At 44.3% G+C, this 22,565-nt stretch overlaps 1 protein-coding gene across 1 annotated transcript; it reads left to right on the top strand.

The window, feature by feature from the left end:
- On the top strand, positions 1-22,555 carry LOC139050471 (organic cation/carnitine transporter 2-like). Its single transcript, XM_070526898.1, has 11 exons — positions 1-53; positions 2,018-2,397; positions 4,430-4,533; positions 5,140-5,294; positions 7,533-7,701; positions 10,417-10,564; positions 11,056-11,147; positions 13,150-13,364; positions 16,326-16,507; positions 17,544-17,689; positions 22,411-22,555. The coding sequence occupies exons 2-11, from the start codon at positions 2,029-2,031 to the stop codon at positions 22,484-22,486; spliced, it is 1,656 nt and encodes a 551-aa protein (XP_070382999.1). The 5' UTR covers positions 1-53; positions 2,018-2,028; the 3' UTR covers positions 22,487-22,555.
- The last annotated feature ends 10 nt before the right edge of the window (positions 22,556-22,565 follow it).

A 22,565-nucleotide genomic window follows, 5' to 3' on the forward strand; every position in this document is an offset into this window, starting at 1 on the left:
GGCCAGGAGAGGTCCATTAGGTCACCTGAGCAGTGTGAGACGGGAGGTGCGAGGTAAGTGAGAATCCTATGCGCGCCTTTTAAAATTTCTAAATGACTGCATTTGACCAACCCGCGCAAAGATGTAAAGACAGGGTATCGAAAATTTATGGAGAGTTTTATGAAACATAAAGAGCATCTGTTGAAAGCATGTGGATTAGCGACTTAGAATATTTTGCCAATTTTTGTCTGGAAACTTTTGACTATCAGACAGCGTGGATGTGCACGCACCAGAAATAGCACAGCGAAAATAGACTTGCTTTCGCTAATGACATACTTTTGGGGTGAAGCCTGCACACTTGAAATAGCAAAATAAAGGGTCTATAAAATAAAAATTGTCCATTCACAAATGTGTGAGTATGCCACTGAGTGCATTTGAATTTAGTTTTTAAACTAAGCCTATGTTCTAAAAGTGGGCCGCTACTGTCGCGAACATCGGACGGTGTAACGGCGCTACGGAAGGAAATAATTTTTGACAAAAGTTTGCTACGAGATCATATTTGCCAGTCTTTGAGAGTGCTTCATATTCTAATTATGTCACAAAGCAGATGAGTAGGGCAAATATTGTATTACTATTATGAAACTACATTACCCTGTTAAGTTTAATTAAGCTTCACTTTCACAGTTATTCTCCGTGTGCACCATTGGAGGCCTCTCTAAGCCATTGGCGATTCTCAATGCTTCTGGGAAACCGCAATAATATGGGTCGCATGGCTGTAGTGTATAATACTTGTCTACGTATTGTACTCACGGAAAGCATATACAAGTAGAGTGCAGTGCTATGTTGCTGTGGAGGCCTGCAAATGTATACTAAACATTACAAAAACCCGAAATGCTGCATCAACCCTCTGTGATTCATTTTACTCCCATGCAATCATACATAAACAACAACTTCGGGAAGTAGCAGGAAATCTTGCATGACGGAAGCGTACTATAGTGAAAAGGTTTTACTTGCTGTATTCATGGCCACGTGGTGCATCACTAAATGTTTTGCGACGGAAATCGTTGCACACAGCAACTTGCACGAAAAATTTCGTCATTTTCCGGAAGACCCATAACCATGCACATCACGCGGTCACCGTATGTGAAGCATGCAGTACTTTACTCTTGTCACATGAGCAGCACAAAATGAACCTATGTTGATTCGGTGTGTTAGTACCTATTCCTCATGTACTTGGTAGAGCATCGCACGCGAAATGCGAAGGGTGTGGGATCGTTCCCCACCTGCGGCAAGTTGTTTTTTCATCCACTTTCATTTCCATTAATTTATCATTTCTTTATTTTATTTACTAAGCACAAGTAATCTCCCCTGTGTTGTCCTCGGTGTCAGTGTTTGCTGGCTTCGTATATGATGTGCTTAAAAGTTTGACTTAAATTAGAAACCTGAGGAACCCGGCAATTAGTTTGCCACTAATAGCTCACAAGCACCAGGAAAGATAATGATGCGATGTCTTTTTCGTGTACTTACGCCTTCGCGCAGTGCTTATCAAGAAGGATGCCTTCCAATTTTCCTCTACTTTCGAATTCCCAATTTTTCCCTACCCCATGAATTCACACAGACATGACTTATTTGATGGTACATAAAATATTGGGATCTTCGGTCGCTTCTCCAGGACATTTGAGTGTCCACATTAACACACACGTATGCACACTAACACGAAAGTACCAATGCACACACCCACACACGCACACACACTGACTGGACATTCCGCAGCGCTGACGCACTTGAAGCAGTTACCAATGATGAATGCTGTGTACCAATCTGCCGAGTGACCAAATCCAACACTTAGGCGGTTTCGTGCTACCGGAGAGCAGACGTGCATGCATGCACGAAACCGTAAAGACCACGAGGTGATGGAACACTGACATGCCTTCGTGTCATCCTTTTCGTTCCTTCCTGTGTCCTCGTTTGCATGCTTCCCTCTACTACCATGAATCCTTGCCGGCTTGCTCCGCCTACAGTCGTTCCAAACTTCCAGGTACGGGCGATATGACGGAGGTGGTCGACCTGATCGGCCACTTCGGGCCTTGGCAAGCCTGTTTCATGGCCTACGTCACCTACCGTGGCATAATTACGGGTCTGAACAACCTCGCCTACGTGTTCCTGGTCACCGACCACGACCACTGGTGCTCGCGCCCGTCTCTGCCGGACGGTCTGCTCGCAAACCTCAGCGAGACCGAATGGAAGGAACGGTTCATCCCGTTCGATCCGCAGTCCAAGTCCTACAGCCAGTGCTCCGTGTACGGCTTGCTGCACAATTCCACCGGCGACGAGCTCATTCCCGACAACAGCTCGGTGAAGAGCTGCGACGCTTGGACGTACGACGAGCATGTGTTCGGACACACGGTGACGGACGAGGTGAGATGGTGGCTGAGCCGCATTTCCTCAAAGGGCTCGAAGAAATGCCGCCATTGAGGAAGGTCTTCAGCCTACGTGTTTTGAGTGACACGTTGCAATTTCGGTAGAGGCACAAGATAAGCATGGTTGAGCAGACAAAAGGCAATAACGAGTGAGAACTTGTCGCAACAACCCATAATCTGAGGTAGCGAGGGACTTTTGAGAGATATAGGGTTTGATGAAAAAAAAAGACACTTCTTTATTTCCATCGAATACGGTACTATAAGTGCGGACAAATTACGCAGACTTTCCAAGAAAGCTATACACTTTATTTTATGTTCTCAACGACAAACTTCTTCACGAGACCCAATAAGGTAAGGCGAACTCTCGTGCAATATGAAGTGAAATTTTGTTTCCTCACGAAAAATTCGTTTCTAAACTATTTAATGTCAACGAATTAAATTGTCATTTAGTACCTCTTTATTTCTCCAACAGCTTAAGTACTAGACATAAGGACTTTCTAAAAATTAGCACCTTAATAAAAATCACACCTCTAAATACTACAATATTTTTCAATAATGATTGCTGACTACATGGAATCACCTCCCTGAACATACAGTGACGCAGCACTGCATGTCAGTTTCTATAAGGATCTCCATTGGAAATGTTGTTTACATGTCTTGCATTTTTAAATTGCTTAATTTGTTAATTCTTCCTCAGGTTGAAATTCGAGCAGTACTATTAGGCTTCCTAGTAATAGTTGTCTATTGGGTTTGTTTACGTACTGTCTACAAGTAATCCGTATGTAACTGTAGCATCTAAAATAAGGGACAAGGTTTATACATAAGATTTCACTATAAAATAAGTCCTGATAAGTCCTGTGGACAGAAGAAATTACTAAGGCAGGCATTTGCTTTTCCAAACAAAATAGATTGTGTGATGACATCAAATGTCAAGTAGCACTTCTTTCTCTAATTTCTGAAGTGTCTTTTTTGGCATAGTAGGCCAATTTCACTAAACTAATTAGCGTAAACGCTCGCAACGTCACTGCATTGTCTAGTGCTCAGGCTTTTCCGCGTTTTTGACGAATGAAGCCAACAAGCAAAGCTTACTTGCTTTCCAGTATTGAGGTTTACCTGTTCTACCTGCATATGCGAGTGGAGGCAAAAACTAAAGACTTCATAGGCTGACAAAATATCTTTGCTCCTAGAGGCTCACACTTAGGCCGATAAACTCACTCTTTACATCCTATTGCCCCCCTAAACATTATAGAGGATGTTGAATAAGGGGTAGATGTTGAACAAGGGGTAGATGTTAGGATTAGATGTTGAACAAGGGGTATACGTACGAGATGTGTCCCCATTGTGGGGATGGCTCTACGTAAAAGGCTTATGGAGGAGCACCAATGCAGTTGCGTTAGTGTATTCGATCTCTAGTGACGCAGTGAACGGTGTCAATGCTTTAAAAACTAAACATTTCTTCACTCGCCGCACTTCGTCCTGATAGCTTCATTTTATGTCAGCGCTAACACCCTCCCGCCACTCCCCGTTGCTCCTCTACTAAATTGTAATGCAGTTTCCTGCAGCCAATTTTATCTCATGGCAATAAACGCATTTAATTCACGCGCAAGACATGCAAGTAATGCGTAAAAATAGTTTTTTTTCTAAAAAAATTGAACCGTCTTTCAATACAATGTACAAAGACCAAGACAGGCGACGAACAAGATACGCCTAAAAAGTTCCAGTGCGCCTAAATCATCATATAAACTTGTACAAGTGACTTTGGTACTAAAAAACGAGGTCAAATGAAACGACGCTGCGAATTAAGAGTCCCTCAGTCATTTAAATTTTTTAGCTTAGTGCAAAGAAGGCCTATTTCAAAAATCAAGAACTTGTTGCAGCATTCTTGGAGGATAATAGAGAAAAGAAAGGGGGAGAAGGCTCTTCGTGTTGCAGTTAAGGTTATGTCCGAGAAATTTATTACAAATACACTAAAGAAGAATAAAAGCGCGTCCATGTCTATCTTTAATGAATTTGTTACTTTTTGGTTGCAGTGGAATCTCGTGTGCGATAATACATGGAAGAGGTCACTGGTACAAAGCACCTACATGGCTTGCTTGATGTTGGGCATTCTCGTCATAGGTAATCTGTCAGACAGGTATGTTTTTGTATCAATTTGCCAAGCCTAAGAAAATTTGGCAAGTAAAGCACATTACCCTACGTAATAAGTACGATGTGTGTGCTTTTTTGCGCCTAATATTGGAAAACTTGTTTAGGTTTTACGCTATTGTAGTGAGTACACTTTCTGTAGACTTCGTTTAACAAGTTGGTACCGTAGTGACATTTCGTCTTAAGAAAACCCGTAAACAGAAAATCGCTATGGGTATGGAATTTAAAGAAAGAGAATGGCTGAATTGTTTTCCATTATTTTTTTCTTAACGCTGGAAATGCTTGCTGAAGTTCGTGTGCTAAAGCAGTACAGCGCAGCACTCCGATGTACTGACATCTCATCTCAATATAACTATTAAGTGGAAAATTGCGGCAAGCGCATCAAAAGCACGATTAACTCTCATTTTATACTAAATATAGAATAAATCAACGCAGTCTTTGATTAACGTAATTGTACTGGCATTTGATGCCGCATAACGAACTATCTACATCTTTAAATAATATCTTGCGTGGTGCTTACAACGCGAGCACAAACCTTCTGAATTTAGCCTTACCACAAATTCTCTGTCATTCACTTCTTTGTTCTCTCTTTCAGATTTGGAAGGAGAATTGTGGCCGTTCTAAGCACCATCTGCCTGTGCGCTTCCTCGTTTGCACTGACCTTCAGTTCGAGCCTGAACTTCTTTCTGGTAGCCAGAGTGGGCGTGGCCGTTGCAATTTCCGGACTCCAGGTGGCCTGCTTCAGTCTGCGTAAGCTTAGTTTATAGCTCATTCCGTGCTGGGACCACCCGTTCTTCTGTGATATGCAGCATATAATAATAGGACGACACTTTCTTTGCAAGCCCTCACAGAATTAGCGGGCGGACTGTTTTTGCTGCTGCGGCTGCTGCTGTCCTACTGAGTAGTGAACGTGCCTACAATCGCATATGCGTGCTCTCCAGGTTTCATTTCGCCAAAGGCGCTGTGATAAAACGGGTGCAAAAGCCAACCGTATGATTAACTTTCATGTCGTAGTTATTCCACCACAGCTTACCGTTCTTTATTCGACATACATCAAAAATGTCTTTCACCCTCGTTCCATTACGCCTCTCAACGTGCATTCACGTGATCTGCTGTTTGCATTTCGGCGTTGTTCTTGAACCGCGTGGTGCAGAAAGATCGCATCGCAATGAAGTGGCAACCGGTATGGTGAATAAACAATGCCTTTGCTTGCACGTCGCATAGAGTGGCAATAGAGGCAATTGTTCCCATCGGAGTTAGTTTTATAGCATTGAACTGACCACTTCTCTAAAGTTAACTTGATTCCAGCATGGGCGTTGGTTATGCACAACTTTCAAATTAGAAACCTGCCCATTGACCTATACTGATGGGAGCCGGGTGGGAGTGAGTTCCGGACATTATGCTCACAGTGATGTTGCAGCGCACGCACTACGCTTACAACAAACAAACTCATAAATATAGTTTTCAATAGCGAAATTTTGATGTGTGCTCTCCATAGTGGGGCTGCTTCACGTATTTTCATTTCCAGTCGGTAGGTTAAACAAATATAAAAGTTATACCCAATATGACACCCTTAACAAAAAGAAACAAACATACAAAAAAACAAACACGTGAAGAAAATGAATACCTCTGACATAATGAAAGCTCTGGCGTGCAAGCAGTAAATAAACGATGGCTAATAAAGAAACATATGCGTAGATTACTTTCAAAAGCAAAACAGTTTACCCTCATATGCAACGTTTACTGGCTGCTTTGATAGTAAAAAGGACAGGTTCTCTAAGGCTACGAAGTTGTGTTGAAACACATCGCGTTTTTGTCCCTTTCATGTGCAATTCACAGTTCCGAGTAATTTACTTTAAGGACATTTTAGGGCATCATCTGTGCTTCGAAAAAAACAAACAATAGGAACAGATTGAAACAAAACGTTCGATTTGTCTAGGATGTTTTATATATTTATTTATTCTGAACTACATGGATCTGCACGCAAAATCATGAGTGCAAGGACAAAAGGATTTGCATGAAAATGAGCGCAACGTGAAGGCGCATGGGTGTTTTAGGAGCCAGACCGGCTGTATTAGTTAATGCCGATCTACTTTCTAAAGTAACACTGCCCAAAATTAAGCAAGTAAGAATCGATCTTTACGATGCAGAGCTACCGCCACCAACCAACCAGTGGTGCTACCATTCCAAATGCATTTCTAACATAATTTGCGTGCGAGACCAAATCTCACGATATCATTAAAATCTGGAGTGACTGGAGACACATACAAAACATTTTAGACATGTTTCTTAAGGTAGTGTGATCCTTACGATTGAGCTTAGTAACTAGAATTGTAGCCTTGGCGTCCAAAAATCAAAGCGAGTGAAATAATGGGCGTGTAGAGAAAGACAGAGAGAGAAAAAAGCAAGACTATGAAAGGCAAGGAGGTCAACCAGAAGAGCATCCGGTTTGCTACTCTACAACGGGGGTGGGGGAAAGGGGAATAGAAAGAGGAAAAGGGTAGAAAGTGAGCACTGAGTGCGTGTGGGCGGGACACTATGCACAGGGACACTATAAACGGTCTCGTAAGCCGGTGCACTTCAAGTATTGCCCTAATGCACTATTCGCTTTTCGTGCCAGTGACGGGTGTGGCCATGGGGGTGTAATGTAACGAAGAAACCAGTGGGTTATGAGGCATGCTTAATATTGTTGGGTGTTCCGGATTAATTTATACCAGCTGGAGCTACTTAAGTTACATCAAAATTTAACTGCGTCCTCACTGCGTCCTGAGCATAGGGAGGCCGCAGTGCATCCTTGAAATGAAATTATTTTTGTAATTCGAGAGAGCTCAACATTAGATCTTGTGTGGTGGTCGCTATGTAAATAGAGCTGTCGGTTTCACGCCATATACGCCCGTTTGTCTTCACATTCGTTGTGAAGTAATTTCACTTACGAAGAAGTGACGTGCGAAGTTTTAATCGAGAAGCACTTCTTTTTTATCACTTTAGTGGCAGAAACCATCGGGCCAAAATTTCGGATTGCACTGAATGTGTGCTACGGCTACGGCTGGATTACCGGAGTTCTCCTGCTGCCTTTAATTGTATGGCTTGCGCAAGACTGGAGGAAACTGCTCATCGTTCAAGCATCGTTCGCAATGCCCCTCATATTGGCCATTCCGTGAGTACCTGTTTGTTTTTATTTTTTTATGGTAGGAAAGCAAAAAGCGCCTGTTCCTGGCTGGAGCAGGATATGAAAAGTTAAGGCAAATCAGTCAATCTGACCCAAATCGATCTAATTGAATCAGCATTTCTTCAACATCAAAAGTTCACGACGTTGAGGTCTGCGGTCAAAAAGCAGTTGAAAGGCCTTGGCGAGACACACGGAACAGCATACATAGTAGGAAAAAAATGCACTTAGGTGTCCGACATGCCAGGCTATTTTTCACATGCCCAGTGGTGTCCCAACACACCACGGAGTATCATGAGGAGTGAAAAAGAAGAGATGGCAAGCTACCCAAAACTGGAGGAGAGGGAAAAAATTAAACGTGCAAATTCAACGCCTATTTGGAGTCTGCGTCAATGAAGCTTTCGTGAAGCTGTTAATTAAACACTTCAGTATTGTTCAACTTCTGCAACGGGTTTGGCTGCGTAACAGTTACGCGCCTGCGCGGCAAATCAGCAAGACGCAGAGACTCCCCGCAATACGAACCACGTGACCCACGCGACCACGGATTATACTGCTCCCGGGATTGACCCAGCCTTGATTACGCCATCTACGGAGTTGGCTCAGCTTACTACTGCCCTATCTCCAACTCCGCCCAACGTTCTCGGCCAGAAGCCAACCGAGTAGGTACGCCCCGGAAAAAAAAACCACCGAAAGCCTTGCTTTAAGAAAATCAGTCATGCGCTTACAAGGCGTTTATTTGTTGCACCGAGGGTATAAAGGTGTCGTTTGTTGTTTCAACGCGCAGTGACCTAGAGAACAGGGCCGGTCGCACCGGTACCTCTGCGAGGGTATAGTGCAAGTGGAGCAAAATGTAAGCCAGCTAGTTATATGAGCGCTGTTTTGTGTATGAGCTATTTCTCAAGGCAGCAGCAGACGTAGCAGCCGTGGAAAGCAGAGCCCACGAGGGTTCGCCTGGATAGCTTCGCTTTAAATGTGAAGGGCAAATCGGTCACACATACGAATTGACGCGTGTGCACAGAGAACAGCGTTCTGAAAAGTGCAGCAGGGCTCAGGCGGATTTCTCTGCGGACCAGTAGAACTGCCAGAAAGTTTCTTCCTAGGGTGGGCGAAGGGCGGGACGTACTTGACAGGGGACGGGGAGGGAAGTGCGAGGCACGGGGCAGAAGTACTGGCTAGGTCCCATACAAACTGCCACTGTTGCCACCACTGCTGCTACCCTACCACTGTTGCTACTGCCGCTGGCACTGCAGCTGCCACTTTTGCTACCACGGCTGCCACTGCTGTTGCTGCTATACTGCTGATGATGAAGGCATCACGGCGTGCCACTACGCCATCTGCAGTACACATAGAAGTTTACGTGCTCTTATCTACAAGAAAAGCGTAGAACACCGAATGAAGGAGTCCCACAAGAAGAAAGGTATTTAGTTCCAAGTCAAAAGCTGACGCCACTCGAGAAACGCAAGAGTTGGTGCCCACAGCTTGACCTTCGTAGCTCATATGTGAGCGCAATCCCTCCCATAAAGCTAAGCCCGCGGATTGAAATAAGCACATGCTTCGTACCGCGCTGTTGCCAAAACAGCGAGCAAGGCATCCGTACAATTGCGCCCCCCTCCTCCTGGTGAGCATATCAACCCTCAAAAAAAAAAACGCTAACACTGCACCACTCAGTCGTTGTGGTGGTTCAGCACGTCAGCTGCAAGAGCTGCAGGGATGACACCCATGCATTAGTAAATTATCCCGTTTAGCCATAAATTCATTCTCTGCGTTATAGCCGTTCAGCCGACAAAGTTTCGGCACCTTCAAATTCGTGAAAAGCCTACAGCCGCAGGACGGAATAATGATTTTCAATTGTTCGCTAAGATTTCCGAAGTTCGCAAAATGTAAACCTCATTCGAGAAGCCATGACCGGGATGTCAGGCACGAGAATATCATCTAGTTGATGTTTAGCCCACTTGGAAAGCTCCAAACCACTATCGAGCCACTTCGAAAATAATAATTATGCCTGAGGTAAATCCGCTTGGAATGCCATAAAGGAAGCAAATCCTGCTGCACGTCAACAGACTGACAATGAAAGCTAACAACCAGTCGTCTATCTTCCCCCTTGTTTTATTAAAAATAGACCGTATATATTGTTAAACCTTCTAGCACAATTCTGATAAGGAGTGTTTCAAGATTATATGCACGTTTTAAATACTATTATTTCCGTAACCACTTTCGCATTTGCGTGCTTCATTGGCAGTCACACTTGCGCGCACGGCATTTGAAGTGTGTAATTGGGTGCAGCAATTCGTGATTAACTTAGTAACTTTGTTCCAACTGCTCGGTGTAACGTTGAGGCCAGTGCATGTTTACCTTTAGTTGACTGCATTCGGACCACGTCAGGATGCGGCCACCGCTGGCGCGTGTTGAACCCGTGAAGTTATGCTGACCAGCATAACGTCACAGTAACGGTTAGTAGTACATGGCGGCAACCACCTTTATGCCGCATCACCTTGTGGTCTCTTTTTGACACTCAACTCTGGCGTATTAAAGCATAAATTCTATTCCCCGTGCGTTTATTTCTCTTGGTGGTGACTGGCACCAAGCGTTGCCTGTCATTCCTCCCCGTTGCAATCAGCCTATCGGAAGTGATCGACTAACTTAATAGAATGCAACAGAGCAATAAGAAATTCGTTACGATGTGGTGTTCACGGTTTGAATTTTCAGATGGCTGTACGAGTCGCCCAGGTGGCTCGTAAGCATGGGAAAGCAAGATGAAGCCTGCGACGCAATCCGCAAGATTGCGCGGTTCAACAGGAGGCAGCTTCGGGATGTCGAGAAGGAAGTGGAAAGTCTATTGAAGAGAAAACAGAACGTAAGGAAGCTGTCACTATGTGCACTTCGAGTAGTCTATAAGCCCGAATAAAAGCCGGGGATGGCGAAGGCAGACGCAGACGCGCGCTAACTTGGAGCAAATATTGATTGAGCGAAGGATCTTTATTATATGCACGGGAAGTTCAACAGAATATATGCGAAGATTCAACGATAGGAGCATCAGCAACTCAGCGTTACTGCATAACGGAGTTGTTCATGATTTTATTACACATGGATGTTCGTTTTTCGCAAATCCGGTCTATATAGCTAAGCTGTTGTCTTCAAGAAAACATATTTAAAGGTTATAGCGTCCGTTTGTACATTTCATGGTTATTCCCGTCTTCCTTAGATGCTTCGACGCTGCTGTTTATGATATACCAGCTACCCCAATCCTAGGGCTCAATTGTTTTAACGTGATTTAAACAAGGCGAGACGTCGCTGCGGCACCTTCAGCATGAAATGCATGCAGTGGTTCTTTTTGTTTTTGTGCAGGCCGCGCAAGGTCACCAAAGCAACGTGTCAGTTTTTGGACTCTTCAAGACGAAGTACCTACGAAGAAACACTCTGGTGCTGGTCACCGTCTCGTAAGTTCAATCAAGCTGAGTCAACCTCATTAGACGGAAGAAATGAGTTTAGGGAGGCCATGCAGTGCTCGATGCAGATACTGGCGTTTCTTATTGCGTCATGGAGAGCGAAAGGTAGCTCAGGACAGCGGAGATGGTGTAGTAAGACAAGAAAATTGGCCGGCATATGATGAAATACGCAGGCGCAACGAAAGGGCAGTGGGAGGGACATTCACTCCGCAGTCGGTATAAATTAGGGTGATGAACAATAATTCAGTAATTATATTACTCAAATGATAACACAAGTAACACATCATTCTATGTACGGAGAGAAGGATCAATCAATTGTCGACTTGATGATTCAAATATTTCAACAACTAGAGTGCGAGTGTGTCCTTTAGTAGGGGTTAGTTTAACAATTGTTGCAAGTCAGAAGCTCGCGCATTAAACGACGTGCTGCTACATTCAACGATACCAAAGAATCCGTCACATTATTCCACGTTTCCAGAATAACACAAGCACTGGTGCAAGTATAGAACACCGCGTGTAGCCAAATAAGTGAAATGAGGCAACGAGCCACATTACATATTTGAACAAGCAAAATTGCCTTTACCTTGTGAGCTGCTTTCACCACCGTTCATTGAAAATGCTCACCAATGGCCATAAAAAAAGAAAAAAAAACTTGGAGTCCTGCAGCAGACTTTCATTAACTGTTGTATGCTTCATCACGTAAGTTTTATGAAAACAACAATTGGCTCAACAGCTTTTCGGTTGGGTTCGAGGCGCGCTTTGGGCAGGAGGTTAAAGGGATGTCCTTCAATATCGTAAAACGACCTAAATGTGTACACCCGCAGATTCCTCACAAACCATTTTTTTGCTGAGCGAAACTGCTTCCAAATAGGGACGCTGTAGTCTGGGCCTCTGTAGTTTAACTTGGAACGCAGATTGGAACGGGCCTGTCTGGCCCGGAAGGCCGTGCTTCTCTTGTAGGTCGTGGGACAAGGTGTCCAAAATCTGCTTACTGCTGGCTTTTTTCTGTGATGATGTCCATGATTAGTTATTCGCGAAAAATGATGCTTTTCCATAAAGAGAGTGGCACTTTTTGCTAGCGGCATCTAGAGGCGCTTGTGTCTGAAGCCCCTAACCTGTGTTGGCTGAAAAAAAAAACTGGCTGAATGAAACTGGCCTCAAATGTGAGCCAAAGACGTCCGACTACGCGTGTAGAAACTGAATGCAAGCATATGCACAGAAACAGAACCGGAAGGAATGTTTGCCTTTTAGAAACACTGGGGTGTAAGGCTAAAGAAATCCTCGAATATTTGGTAGTGGAAATCACCAAGTGACAATTGGAGCATTCGTGAAAAAAGGAAGCATAGAAGAACTAGGGACCGATAGTCATAATGATGTGTAATCTTAAAAAATAAAGTTGAGGCAGGCAGTGTGGCAAATTCAATACTACATGTAGTATTACTTATTTAGCTTACATAATAAGAAGGCAACAAATACTGACACCAAGGAAAACATAGGGGAAATTACTTGTGCTTAATAAATGAAATGAAGAAACGATAAATTAATGCAAGTTAAAGTGGATGAAAAAACAACTTGCCGCAGGTGGGAAACAAACACATAATCTTCGCGGTTCGGTTCCCACCTGCGGCAAGTTGTTTTTTCATCCACTTTAATTTTCATTAATTTATCGTTTCTTCATTTCATGTATTAAGCACAAGTAATTTCCCCTATGTTGTCCTTGGTGTCAGTTTTTGTTGGCTTCTTATGATATGACTAATAAAAATCGGGCCCCTCGGTCAACCCCCTTTCTTCTCGTTTATTTAGCTTACGCAATCTACCAGACTATCCCGATTCAAAGAGAAAGTCATGAGCAGCTATCATCATAACTACCGTCATTAGATTTGCGTTCATAATTTTGTCCCCCATAATTACCATCTCCTTCCATGACTTAGCTTCAGCGATTTCATACGAATCTGACCGAAGAAGCCGTTTAATCAGATCTGGTCCCTTTCAGCTTCCTGTCCTACATAGTGTACTACGGCTACGCGAGGACCGCCACTACGCTCGGCGGAAACCCTTACCTGAACTTTGGCATCGCCGCTTGCCTGGAGTGCGCGGGCTACACTGTGTCCCTCCTAACCACCAAATATCTCAAGCGCATTCCCATCATGATTTCGAGCTACGGATTCTTCTCTCTCACCCTGCTCGTCACGGCATTTACGCCCAAAGGTAGGTGGCCACTCGCGTCACCCTCACGCCTACCTCAACACACTCACGTTCATACTCACGCTTACCCCGAACGAACAGGTGTCTTCTCACGTTGAAACGTCTGTTCACACTCATACGTACTCACTGCGTTCGTTGTCACGTGTAACCGTACCTTTCGTCACTGACTCGTACACGCGGGTTTGAAATGAATACATGAGCCAGCACGAGGGAGAATGGGTCATTTCGTTCATTTTAGTGAGTATGTCGAGCTCTGACTTCGTGGTTCTGATAAGGATATTTAGTGTGTATTCAAAAGCATTGAACTTACAAAAGTACCCCTTCCAGCCTCCTTTTTCCTAGTCTAGAGAAATTTTGAGATCTTGCGCTCACCAGTGCTTTGCTTCACTCGACTGCAGTGTTTCATTTTTTTATATTCCTTATTAATAAACACCCCGACCCGTTATTGGCGGAGCCCATCTGTTCGGGAAAGTAAAAGCAACGCACTAGAAGTTTTGATTATCCCTTCTGTGCTTTCCTGTCCGTTTGTCTGTCCTCTCTAGCAATTCCTCACTGTATGGTTGCGAAACGGATGGTTCATGCTTTTGTTGGATTTCCCAGCTTATAGAGACTAGTTATTTCAGTAGAATAGGCTATGCTGCCCAAGAAAAACTAGAAGTAGGAAGCATATGCTAGTTACTATGCGTTCTCCATCAAAGGCTGCTGACCGGGACAACGGGTGGTCGAAATAAAGTGTTTTCTTTTTTTCTCTCTTTTTCAAAGTAACGTCAAGGTTTAAGAAACACTTTGTCCACATTATTTCAAGTCTCATGACATAGGCATAAATTAGAAACTCTAGAAGCTCTACGATATTTACGTCAACACTGTCACCTTTGGCTCACCTGCAAATAGGATGGCCATAATATCTCTGCCCTATTTTTTATTTTGCAGCCATGCTCTTCCTAGCCGATATCTGTATTACATCCTCTTTCCTACTCAGAGTAACATGTGGTCAGCTACGTTAAGACTGGGAGACGTCTACGCAATAAATAAAGAGATTTCTCTCTCTTACCATGATGTTTAGCTTCCTGCTAGCAGCTAATCGATCAAATTTATTTTCAAGTAATCAAGAGAAGCATTATTACATACTCGTGCAGGGAAAACCGAAAACTCCTTCTAGAGTTGTGGGAGGGGCTACTAAAACTATTAAAATATAATAGAACAGTAAAAGATAGTTAATGCTGTCAGTGACACAACACATGTATTTAAATGAACTTCAATTCAAGAATGACAGGAATAGTAAATTTTTGAGTGCTGAGGTAGCTCCATGAGAAAGACAAGGTACAGTTCTAATTCGGTTTAAAAAAATACAAATGGTATTTTGGTTCTTTGTGTTTTTCAGGGAGTGAATTCCACTATTTAGAAGAGTTGTAGAGCAATGAAAATATTCCATAGTTTGTTCGAATAGGTGGGACCTCAAGTTCCGCTTATGATGACCGAGTATTTCGTAGGCCTACGTGACGCTGCAATCTTATGTCCGTAAAGCGTATTATGTAGCCACCAATCTTAAGTAATGATTTTCATACGTTCAGCAAATAGCCCTATTGCTAGGATGTTTAATGAAGAAAAAAAGTGAAACGGGTGGAGTCACGCTTACTTAGAAACAGGATAATGTGTAGGGCATTGTTTTTGGGTGAACTGCAAAGGAAGTAGCGTGGAAGGGTAAATTTATTCGTATGCACCAACGGCGTAAGTTATGCGGCAACGGATGAAGCAACGATAAGGAACAGCAGGGTTACGAGCGATAATAAACGCCGCAAATTGTATTGCATTGGGGTTCTTTTGCATACCTTTTTACGGACTTCTTCCACATGTCGGTTCTATGATAGTCTGCTCTCTAATGTTACACCATAAAACGTAGATGGATGTATGCGCTGAAACAACTAATCATCAAAATTTAACATGGGTCAGAATTTAAGACGGAAGTTCTGTGCACAAAGAAACAAGTAACTACATTTCGATTTGTTAGGGACTCATTCGCTTGCGGAAAACCACAAAGAAAGCCGTTGTAATGTTCTGTCGGGGGTTGCACATAGTTGTTCTTTTTTAGTAGTAATGAATATGCTAGTATCAAGCATCATCAGCATATAACACGCAGTCCTCGGACAGATACGATGGAAGATCGGTTCTGCAGACTAAGAATAAGAATGGTTCCAGGATTCAACCCTGTGGGCTACAAACTAAGATTTCGCAGCTCTCCTCCTCAATGCTGAAGACCGCTAAACTACCATGATGCGCGGCTTTTGCACACAAACTATAAACAAGCAGGAGCTTTGATAAACACAAGCTCAAGTGTTATTACGAACACATCCGAGCCCACATATATACAAAGGACCAGTGCTGAGTTGTAGGTATGCCTACTGTATTTGTATTTTCGTGCTGTTTCACCCGGAACGTCTTATAGCAACTAAATGGTCATTCTTTGTCGGGTCTTCCCACTTTTGTAATTGTCCACAGGATACTAAACTAGTTCGTGTCTCTGCTGCAGCTCACCTACCCAATGGCGATGCGTGGATCAGACAGAGATATCTTTTCCGGGTGAACCAGAGAAGTAATGATAAGAAGAAGCAATCTGAATGATATGAAAACCAAGTCAGACTTTGCAGAGACTTCTATGGGGCAGCGAATACATCAATTTCTTCACAAACTGTTGTGCTACGCAAAAAATTCGACACTTCTTCTGCCCTCGGAGTCCTCAATCTTAGCGCTGCAGTCTCTATGTGTACGTAGCCGTGCTGAATTCCCCACCTTAGGTGCTCTTTGCGTTCGTGCTTTAGAATTTCGGTATTAGGAAAAATAAAGCACTTCAGTACTTGTTTGTATCTCAAAGCTTGTGGAAGTTCTGGGCGTTCGTTCTGACCTTCCGCCCTTTGTCTCGTTATCGGAAGGTAACATCAGGTATACGTCACTTGTTTCTGTACGCAGAGTATCTAGCCCTGCGAACGACTATCCGCATGGCCGGCTGGTTCACATACACGTTGGGCTACACCACTCAGTTTGTCTTCATCAACGAAATGTTCCCCACCGTCGCTCGAAGCGGAGGCTTCGGGCTGTGCACAACAGTCGGCCGCTTGGGGGCAGCAATAGAACCTTGGATCAACGTCTTTGTAAGCACGCTCATCCTATGACTTTCTTTTTTTTGTTTTGTAGTGATTTATTCAATCAGAATGGTCTAAACTAACAGAACTGATGCACATGTCATCGCACATAACCTATGTATGAGTTAAGCGTAACGGCGAAAAGAAGTTTTGGCTTTCGGTTGAATAGCTTGATAAATTTTCAGTGCCAACTTCGTGGAATCTATACTGTATACAATGCACACAATGTTCAGCTTACTTTCTTAGTTAAGGGACAACAGAAAACCTGGTCAGTTAACAATTTCATACAATTGTGAGTGCTCCAAAGGCACTGGCATGGTGATTCCCGATAATATACTCATGCTTAGGGTCAACAAAGAGTATTGAAAAATTAGAACTTTAGCGCTGGCAAAGCGACTGCGTTTGGATTTATACGTCTACAAAAACGTATTCTGAAGTACTTTATAATGGACTCTATTTTATCAAAGAATGGGTCCACGCTTCGACAAGCTGGGCTTATTAGGCTTATCCCAGTGCAGGCAACATAGATTATTAGGCTTAGACTATATAAAACGAATATCCTACCTACTTTCGGCACGACGTTTTTGTTTCCACAGGCTCCAAACGGCTGGCATTGTATGTCTTCTTGTGGTTAAAAAATTGCCTGTTCTACGGTAATAGCGTTCAACAAATTCTCATGAAAAAGGATATAAAAATTCAGGATGACATTTGGCGAATGCGCTAAGGTAAAAATAAATAAAATGGCCGTGAGTCACAAAGCACTTGGATGCTTTAAGTGCACGCGGACGTGAAGCACTTAAAGGACGCCGGGAGGAACGCTTCGTAGCTTCTCCCCGCTGTCTATACAAAGTGAGATTAGGGACAACACGCTTGAGAAATATTAAGGAAGCATCGCGATTGGTGTAAAACGCCCAATGCGCAATTCTGATTGGCAGATAATCATTGTCTTTTGTTCTGAGGTTAATTCTGCAGTTAGAAGTCCCCGCCTGGTATGGTCATTTGTTTGCAACGCTAATTTGAAATATGATTTTGTTACTCCTTTCAGTTGATGTCGTGGGGTGAAAAGACTGTCCTCATCTTGTACTCGGCGATGCTTTTTGTTATATCCGCTGCGATGATTTTGCTGCCGGAAACATTTGGCAGCCCTCTGCCCGACACTCTCGAAGAAGGCGAGCTCTATTCAGCACTCAAGTAAGTTCCCATTGTTGATTATTTTTCGCTGGTTGAGACCGAGACAAGAAGTTAAAACAAAGAAGTCGAAATGTCCAGACGGATTGTATAAAAAGATGTAGTGCTTGATCTAAGGCACGGCTATTGATTCCGCAATATTTTGTGTGTGTGTGTGCTGAAACACGGGAATAAATCATGGACCTATAATTCAAAAGCAGTGTGGTGGAGTAAACAGCCAAGGCGTAAATCCAGTAGTCATCCGTATTTTTCCTTTGCTTGCGTGCGCACATTCAGGTTGCCCTCCCCCCCCCCCCCCAATATCAACAATTTCACCACTTACGCCTTCTTGAGCATTTCTCGCAGTTTTCATTAGACTCGCTCTCAGGTATTGGGTATTACCTAGGAAAGCCACAATCTGATTATGAGTCACGCCATTGGGGTACACTGGAATAATTTCCCCCACCTGAGGTTCATTAACATGCTCCTACATCTTAGTTACACGGGTGTTTTCGCATTTCGAGTGCATAGAAATGCGGCCGCCGTGGTCGGGATATGATATCGCGACCTTTCGCTCAACAGCCCAACACCATTTGCCACTGAGCAACCAAGGCTGGTATCATTAGACGCGCTATTTGGGCTTCGCCGCTATCACTTAGCTGGTAGACCTATTCTCTAAAATTTCTATTAGCTTATGAGGTGCGCGCCATGGTCTCTTCGGTAATTGAGCCAATCAGACTTCGCACTTCGCTTCGGCGCCGAAGATATGAAATTCAAATTTGCACAACTGCTTCTGCCTTGGTGGCTGATTGTACAGAGATAGCGTAATTGATCTGCCGGCCTAGTTTACGCAAGTCGTACCGCGTCAACTCGGGATATAAGCTGATTTCCATAAGCTTAAAAGGCGTAGTGTAAAAACTGTGTTACCATTCTGACAGCCCTTCGAGCACAAAACTAGCTGGAGTGAGAAATGGAGGGTGATAGCTTTCAAGGCACATTTGACGAACTTTTTGAGTCGTCTGTCGGAGCTATCGCCATTTGCGCTCGCCAGAAAAGGTCGGCAAACAAGATTCCTCGATTGGCTCGCATCAGTGATTCAATCTCTGCCCTTAAACGCGAGAATGTTAGGGTTTGGGAAAACCAAACACCCTTTGTACATAAAGATGTTCAAATGTTGTGTGTCAGTGCTCAAGAACTATTACAATATTTCCACAGTGTCCCGAAAAGCATTGATTTTACGCTGAATATAGTATGGAGGTTAGTACAATTTGGTACGCTGTTAGGGAGCCTAATGGTGACGCCAACACACACTTGCGCTCCAGCACTGAAGGATTTTGAGGCGTGTTTTCACAAAGCGAAGCCACTGGTCGTGGGGTTGAGCGTAAGCCAGACAGCCGTGCCAACAACTTCTTTGCAGCAACGGAAAGTGACCGTGGCCCAAGTGATAAGTGACAGACGCGTCGCGAACGCAGATGGATAGTCGGTTGTTTGCCGCTCGAGACCAACACGGGAGCGTCGTTAGTTCAAAACACGCTTAAAAGCATTGAACCTTTGACCTAGACGTGCTCTTGCTGCGATGTTTCTGTATTGTTATTGTGCGCATGCGGGACAAGGTGATATCTATATGAAGACCTTCCCAATATTATAGTTTTGAATAGGGCTTGTATGCCTTTGTGTATTGTTTAAATTAAAATATGGGGTTTTACGTTCCAAAACCACGGTCTGATTATGAGGCACGCCGTAGTGGTGGTCTCCTTAAATTTTGACCATCAGAGTTTCTTTAATGCGCACCAAAATTTACGTACACGCGAGCTGAGAGAATATTTCTTCATTCACAAATTTGAAGCGTACGCTAAAGTAATTGACCACTTGCAGAAGTCGGAGCGCCACCTAGCATGAAAAACGGGAAGCTTGCGCTTCGCCGCTTGGTTGGAAAACATCCCGGCTCCAGCCTTGCTTTGGTACGGCGGCATCGAGTGGCGACGTTGTTTGCAGAGCTTCTTTCACGTTTTGTGAAAGCGTCGACGTTCTTTGGTAGTTGCCATATATGACCTGCCTTAAATATGATTGAAGAGGACTTCATTCTCTTGACGTTTTTGCAAATGGGACGGACAGCTGACTTCTCAGAGCGCTGGATAATTAGCGACAATGCGTGGGGTTATCTTCATGCCAACACTTCGTCCGTTTGTCAAGCACACCGCCGATGGGCTTTAAGAAAAGAGGGTTAAGTTAAGCACATAAAACTTAACGTAAACAGCGTGGACCTTCCACTTGGCCTCATAGGAGCTACGTACACACCATCCATGAAGTCGGGCATCTACGTGGTTACAGCATGGTTCACAAAAGCCATTGTCGACATTGCCGGAGAGCACTGTGAATGTGTGGCCGGATGAGTGCTTTATGCCTGTCGCATTCCCCGAACTCTTAGTTGTTGCATGGAACAACAGATGTACACGTTCTAGCTTGCAAATTTGATATTCATCTCGTGCTGTTTCGCCAAACTGCTGTGTTGCATGCTTGTGGTTTACGAAGCCGTATCCCAAATTTCGCATGCGGTAGGTTATTCAGTTTGTTTTTGCGAGCGCTAAGGCCTCATAGCTTACGCCAACCTATTTTATTATATGTTATATTAGCTTAAATATGGGCAGCGCGTGCTTCCGCAGGCCTGTACGCTCCCGCTCACTCGCGAATACTCATCAAGGCAGATAGTTTGACGAATTGGTTCGAAGTCATGTTGGAAGAGAGCGCAACACAACTGACATGTACGGAAAAAAAAGAAGACGAGCGCAGACTCACAAGTGACATGACGTACATAGACTGGCCGCATCTGTTTGCGCCGTTCTTCACAAATCGCTTAATCGTACTCGCATCTACTCAGGGTCACTCAGTGACGAGCGCGAAGGAAAACTGCATTCTTTATACTTAAAAGCCTCAACGGGCCCTGCCAGCACGTCGCTGGCCTTCTGTTCAGCGTTGCAGAACTGGCAGGAGATGACAAGGGAATAGAAGTTGCCTGCATAAGCCACTGATCCTAGAATGCACTGTTAGCTGCCACGGCGTGCCGTCCGGGTTCGACCGCTTCACCGCTGCCGTCCGCAAACTTCTCCACATTAACCTTCGCGGGCGGAAATCTGAAGAAGTTACTATTTCCATTTTCATAATAATAGCTCGTGCAGCCGAAAGCGACTCAGTTGGCCGGCATGTCACGCCCGAGCAGCGCAGTTTGCTTTCCAACCACGGAGACGGCGCTCACGAAGCGCCGCCCCGCGGCCGGTTTTTGCGCATGCGCAGTCGTACTTCTGCAAGTGGTCAATTAGAGTCCGGGGCGGCTGACGTGCCTCCGGGATATGCTGTGAAAGTGCATGGGAAGCGCGAATACATCTTCTCTACTCAAAAATTGAGACGCTAGTCACTGCTTGCTCCTCCCTCAGCGTGCGCCTCAAGGGCGGGAGAAAAAAACTAATAAATCCAGTTTCCTCCACCCTGCCACTCAAGTAGTCACTCTTAGTGACCTATTGCCCCTTCTGGGAATCCGCATGAGCCGACGTGATGCCAGTCGTCGGTTAAAAGTTCAAAAACTAGACCACACGGAGGCTCCTCAACTCGGCTCCCTAAACCTAAGCCCAGGGGTGTACTTGCTTTGCAAATCCTTCGTATATATTCTTTTTGGAATTATACACTTTTTTTTTCGCACCATTGCTGGACCACAGAGTTGCCGGAACGGGCCGTGCCTTGTATATGTGTACTGTGACACTGTGTTTCCTTCCACAAGTTGCCGCTCTTCAATCTTCCTTCTGGGCCCCTTATCTATTGTGGCCCCCGCCGCCCCATTCAACTTTCCCTCTCTCCCGCTACAATGGTGGCACGCGCACTGGTGCGGCGTAGCGACCGTTTTCTCCCTCCCGACCTTTTCTCCCTCCGGCAGGCTAGCTTCCCGTGTCAACGGGATTCTAGCCTGCCGCTACTCTGTGTCCTTTTCCACTTTCCGACCTATGTCTTCCTCCTGCTGTGTGTTTTTACCTCCTTGCCCTACATACATAGGACTCCGCCTTCCTCTTGCCCTGCATCGTTGCCAATGAGGCAGCTGTAAATCCCCCAAAGCGCCGAGGGAAAGTCAATCACTGTCACAGCTGTCCCTTTTGTTTTGATGTATCTGAGAATTAGTGGGCACCCGATCTGGTGTCTATACTATCAGCGTCGAACAGCCATTTTCTTGTAAACCCCGATGAAGATGGGTCCACTGGTCGAAACTGTTGAAATGGAATACTTGTTTTGTTTACCTTGTAGCACCACTCAAGTTCTTTACGTTTTAAAGGTAGCCTGAAGAATCCCTCTTTACCTACTATATATATATTACTACTGCACTGATAAAGCATAGCATGCAGTTATTCGAGTAACTTCAATGAGAGAACTTGAAGCAAGGCTCTACTGAATACTGCTCAAATGCCTTCATTTTTGTCTCGTGAGCAACGGTGGAATAATTTCCTTCTTGAAGAAGGGAGGGAGAGGTGGCTCTGCTGAGACCGCAACCAAACGTTTCCAAATGGCCGTCTGCTTACATTAGGTTCTTTGAAACCTCACTGCGCAGAGAGTAGAAGTGGCTAGATACTCTGGCAATCTCAATCTGGCCGTGAAAAGCAAAAAAAAGCAACAAAACCATTTGAATGCAATGTTGGCGCTTACGTTTTTATCATGACGATGCTATTGCATATGTGCTCATTACGCTTGTTATTCTTTATTTCAAGGCTATCGAAGAAAGTGAAAGCCGCAAGAAGAAACACAGATTGCTCCAGCGTTGTGGAAGGAGAGGACCGGTTGTAGGGGAACAAGATCTGAGCTGGCGCATACTTAAGCGAAATAAACAGTTACAATAAACCCCGATGAAAACCACATTGCCACT

This window comes from Dermacentor albipictus, chromosome 10, assembly GCF_038994185.2.
Source record: "Dermacentor albipictus isolate Rhodes 1998 colony chromosome 10, USDA_Dalb.pri_finalv2, whole genome shotgun sequence".
Classification (NCBI taxonomy): Eukaryota; Metazoa; Arthropoda; class Arachnida; order Ixodida; family Ixodidae; genus Dermacentor; species Dermacentor albipictus.

Coding starts and splice junctions, on each gene's coding strand:
- LOC139050471 (XM_070526898.1), top strand. CDS start 2,029: ATGACGGAGGTGGTCGACCTGATCGGCCACTTCGGGCCTTGGCAAGCC. Junction 5,295..7,532: donor GGTGGCCTGCTTCAGTCTGC/GTAAGCTTAGTT, acceptor TTATCACTTTAG/TGGCAGAAACCATCGGGCCA. Junction 13,365..16,325: donor CACGGCATTTACGCCCAAAG/GTAGGTGGCCAC, acceptor TTCTGTACGCAG/AGTATCTAGCCCTGCGAACG.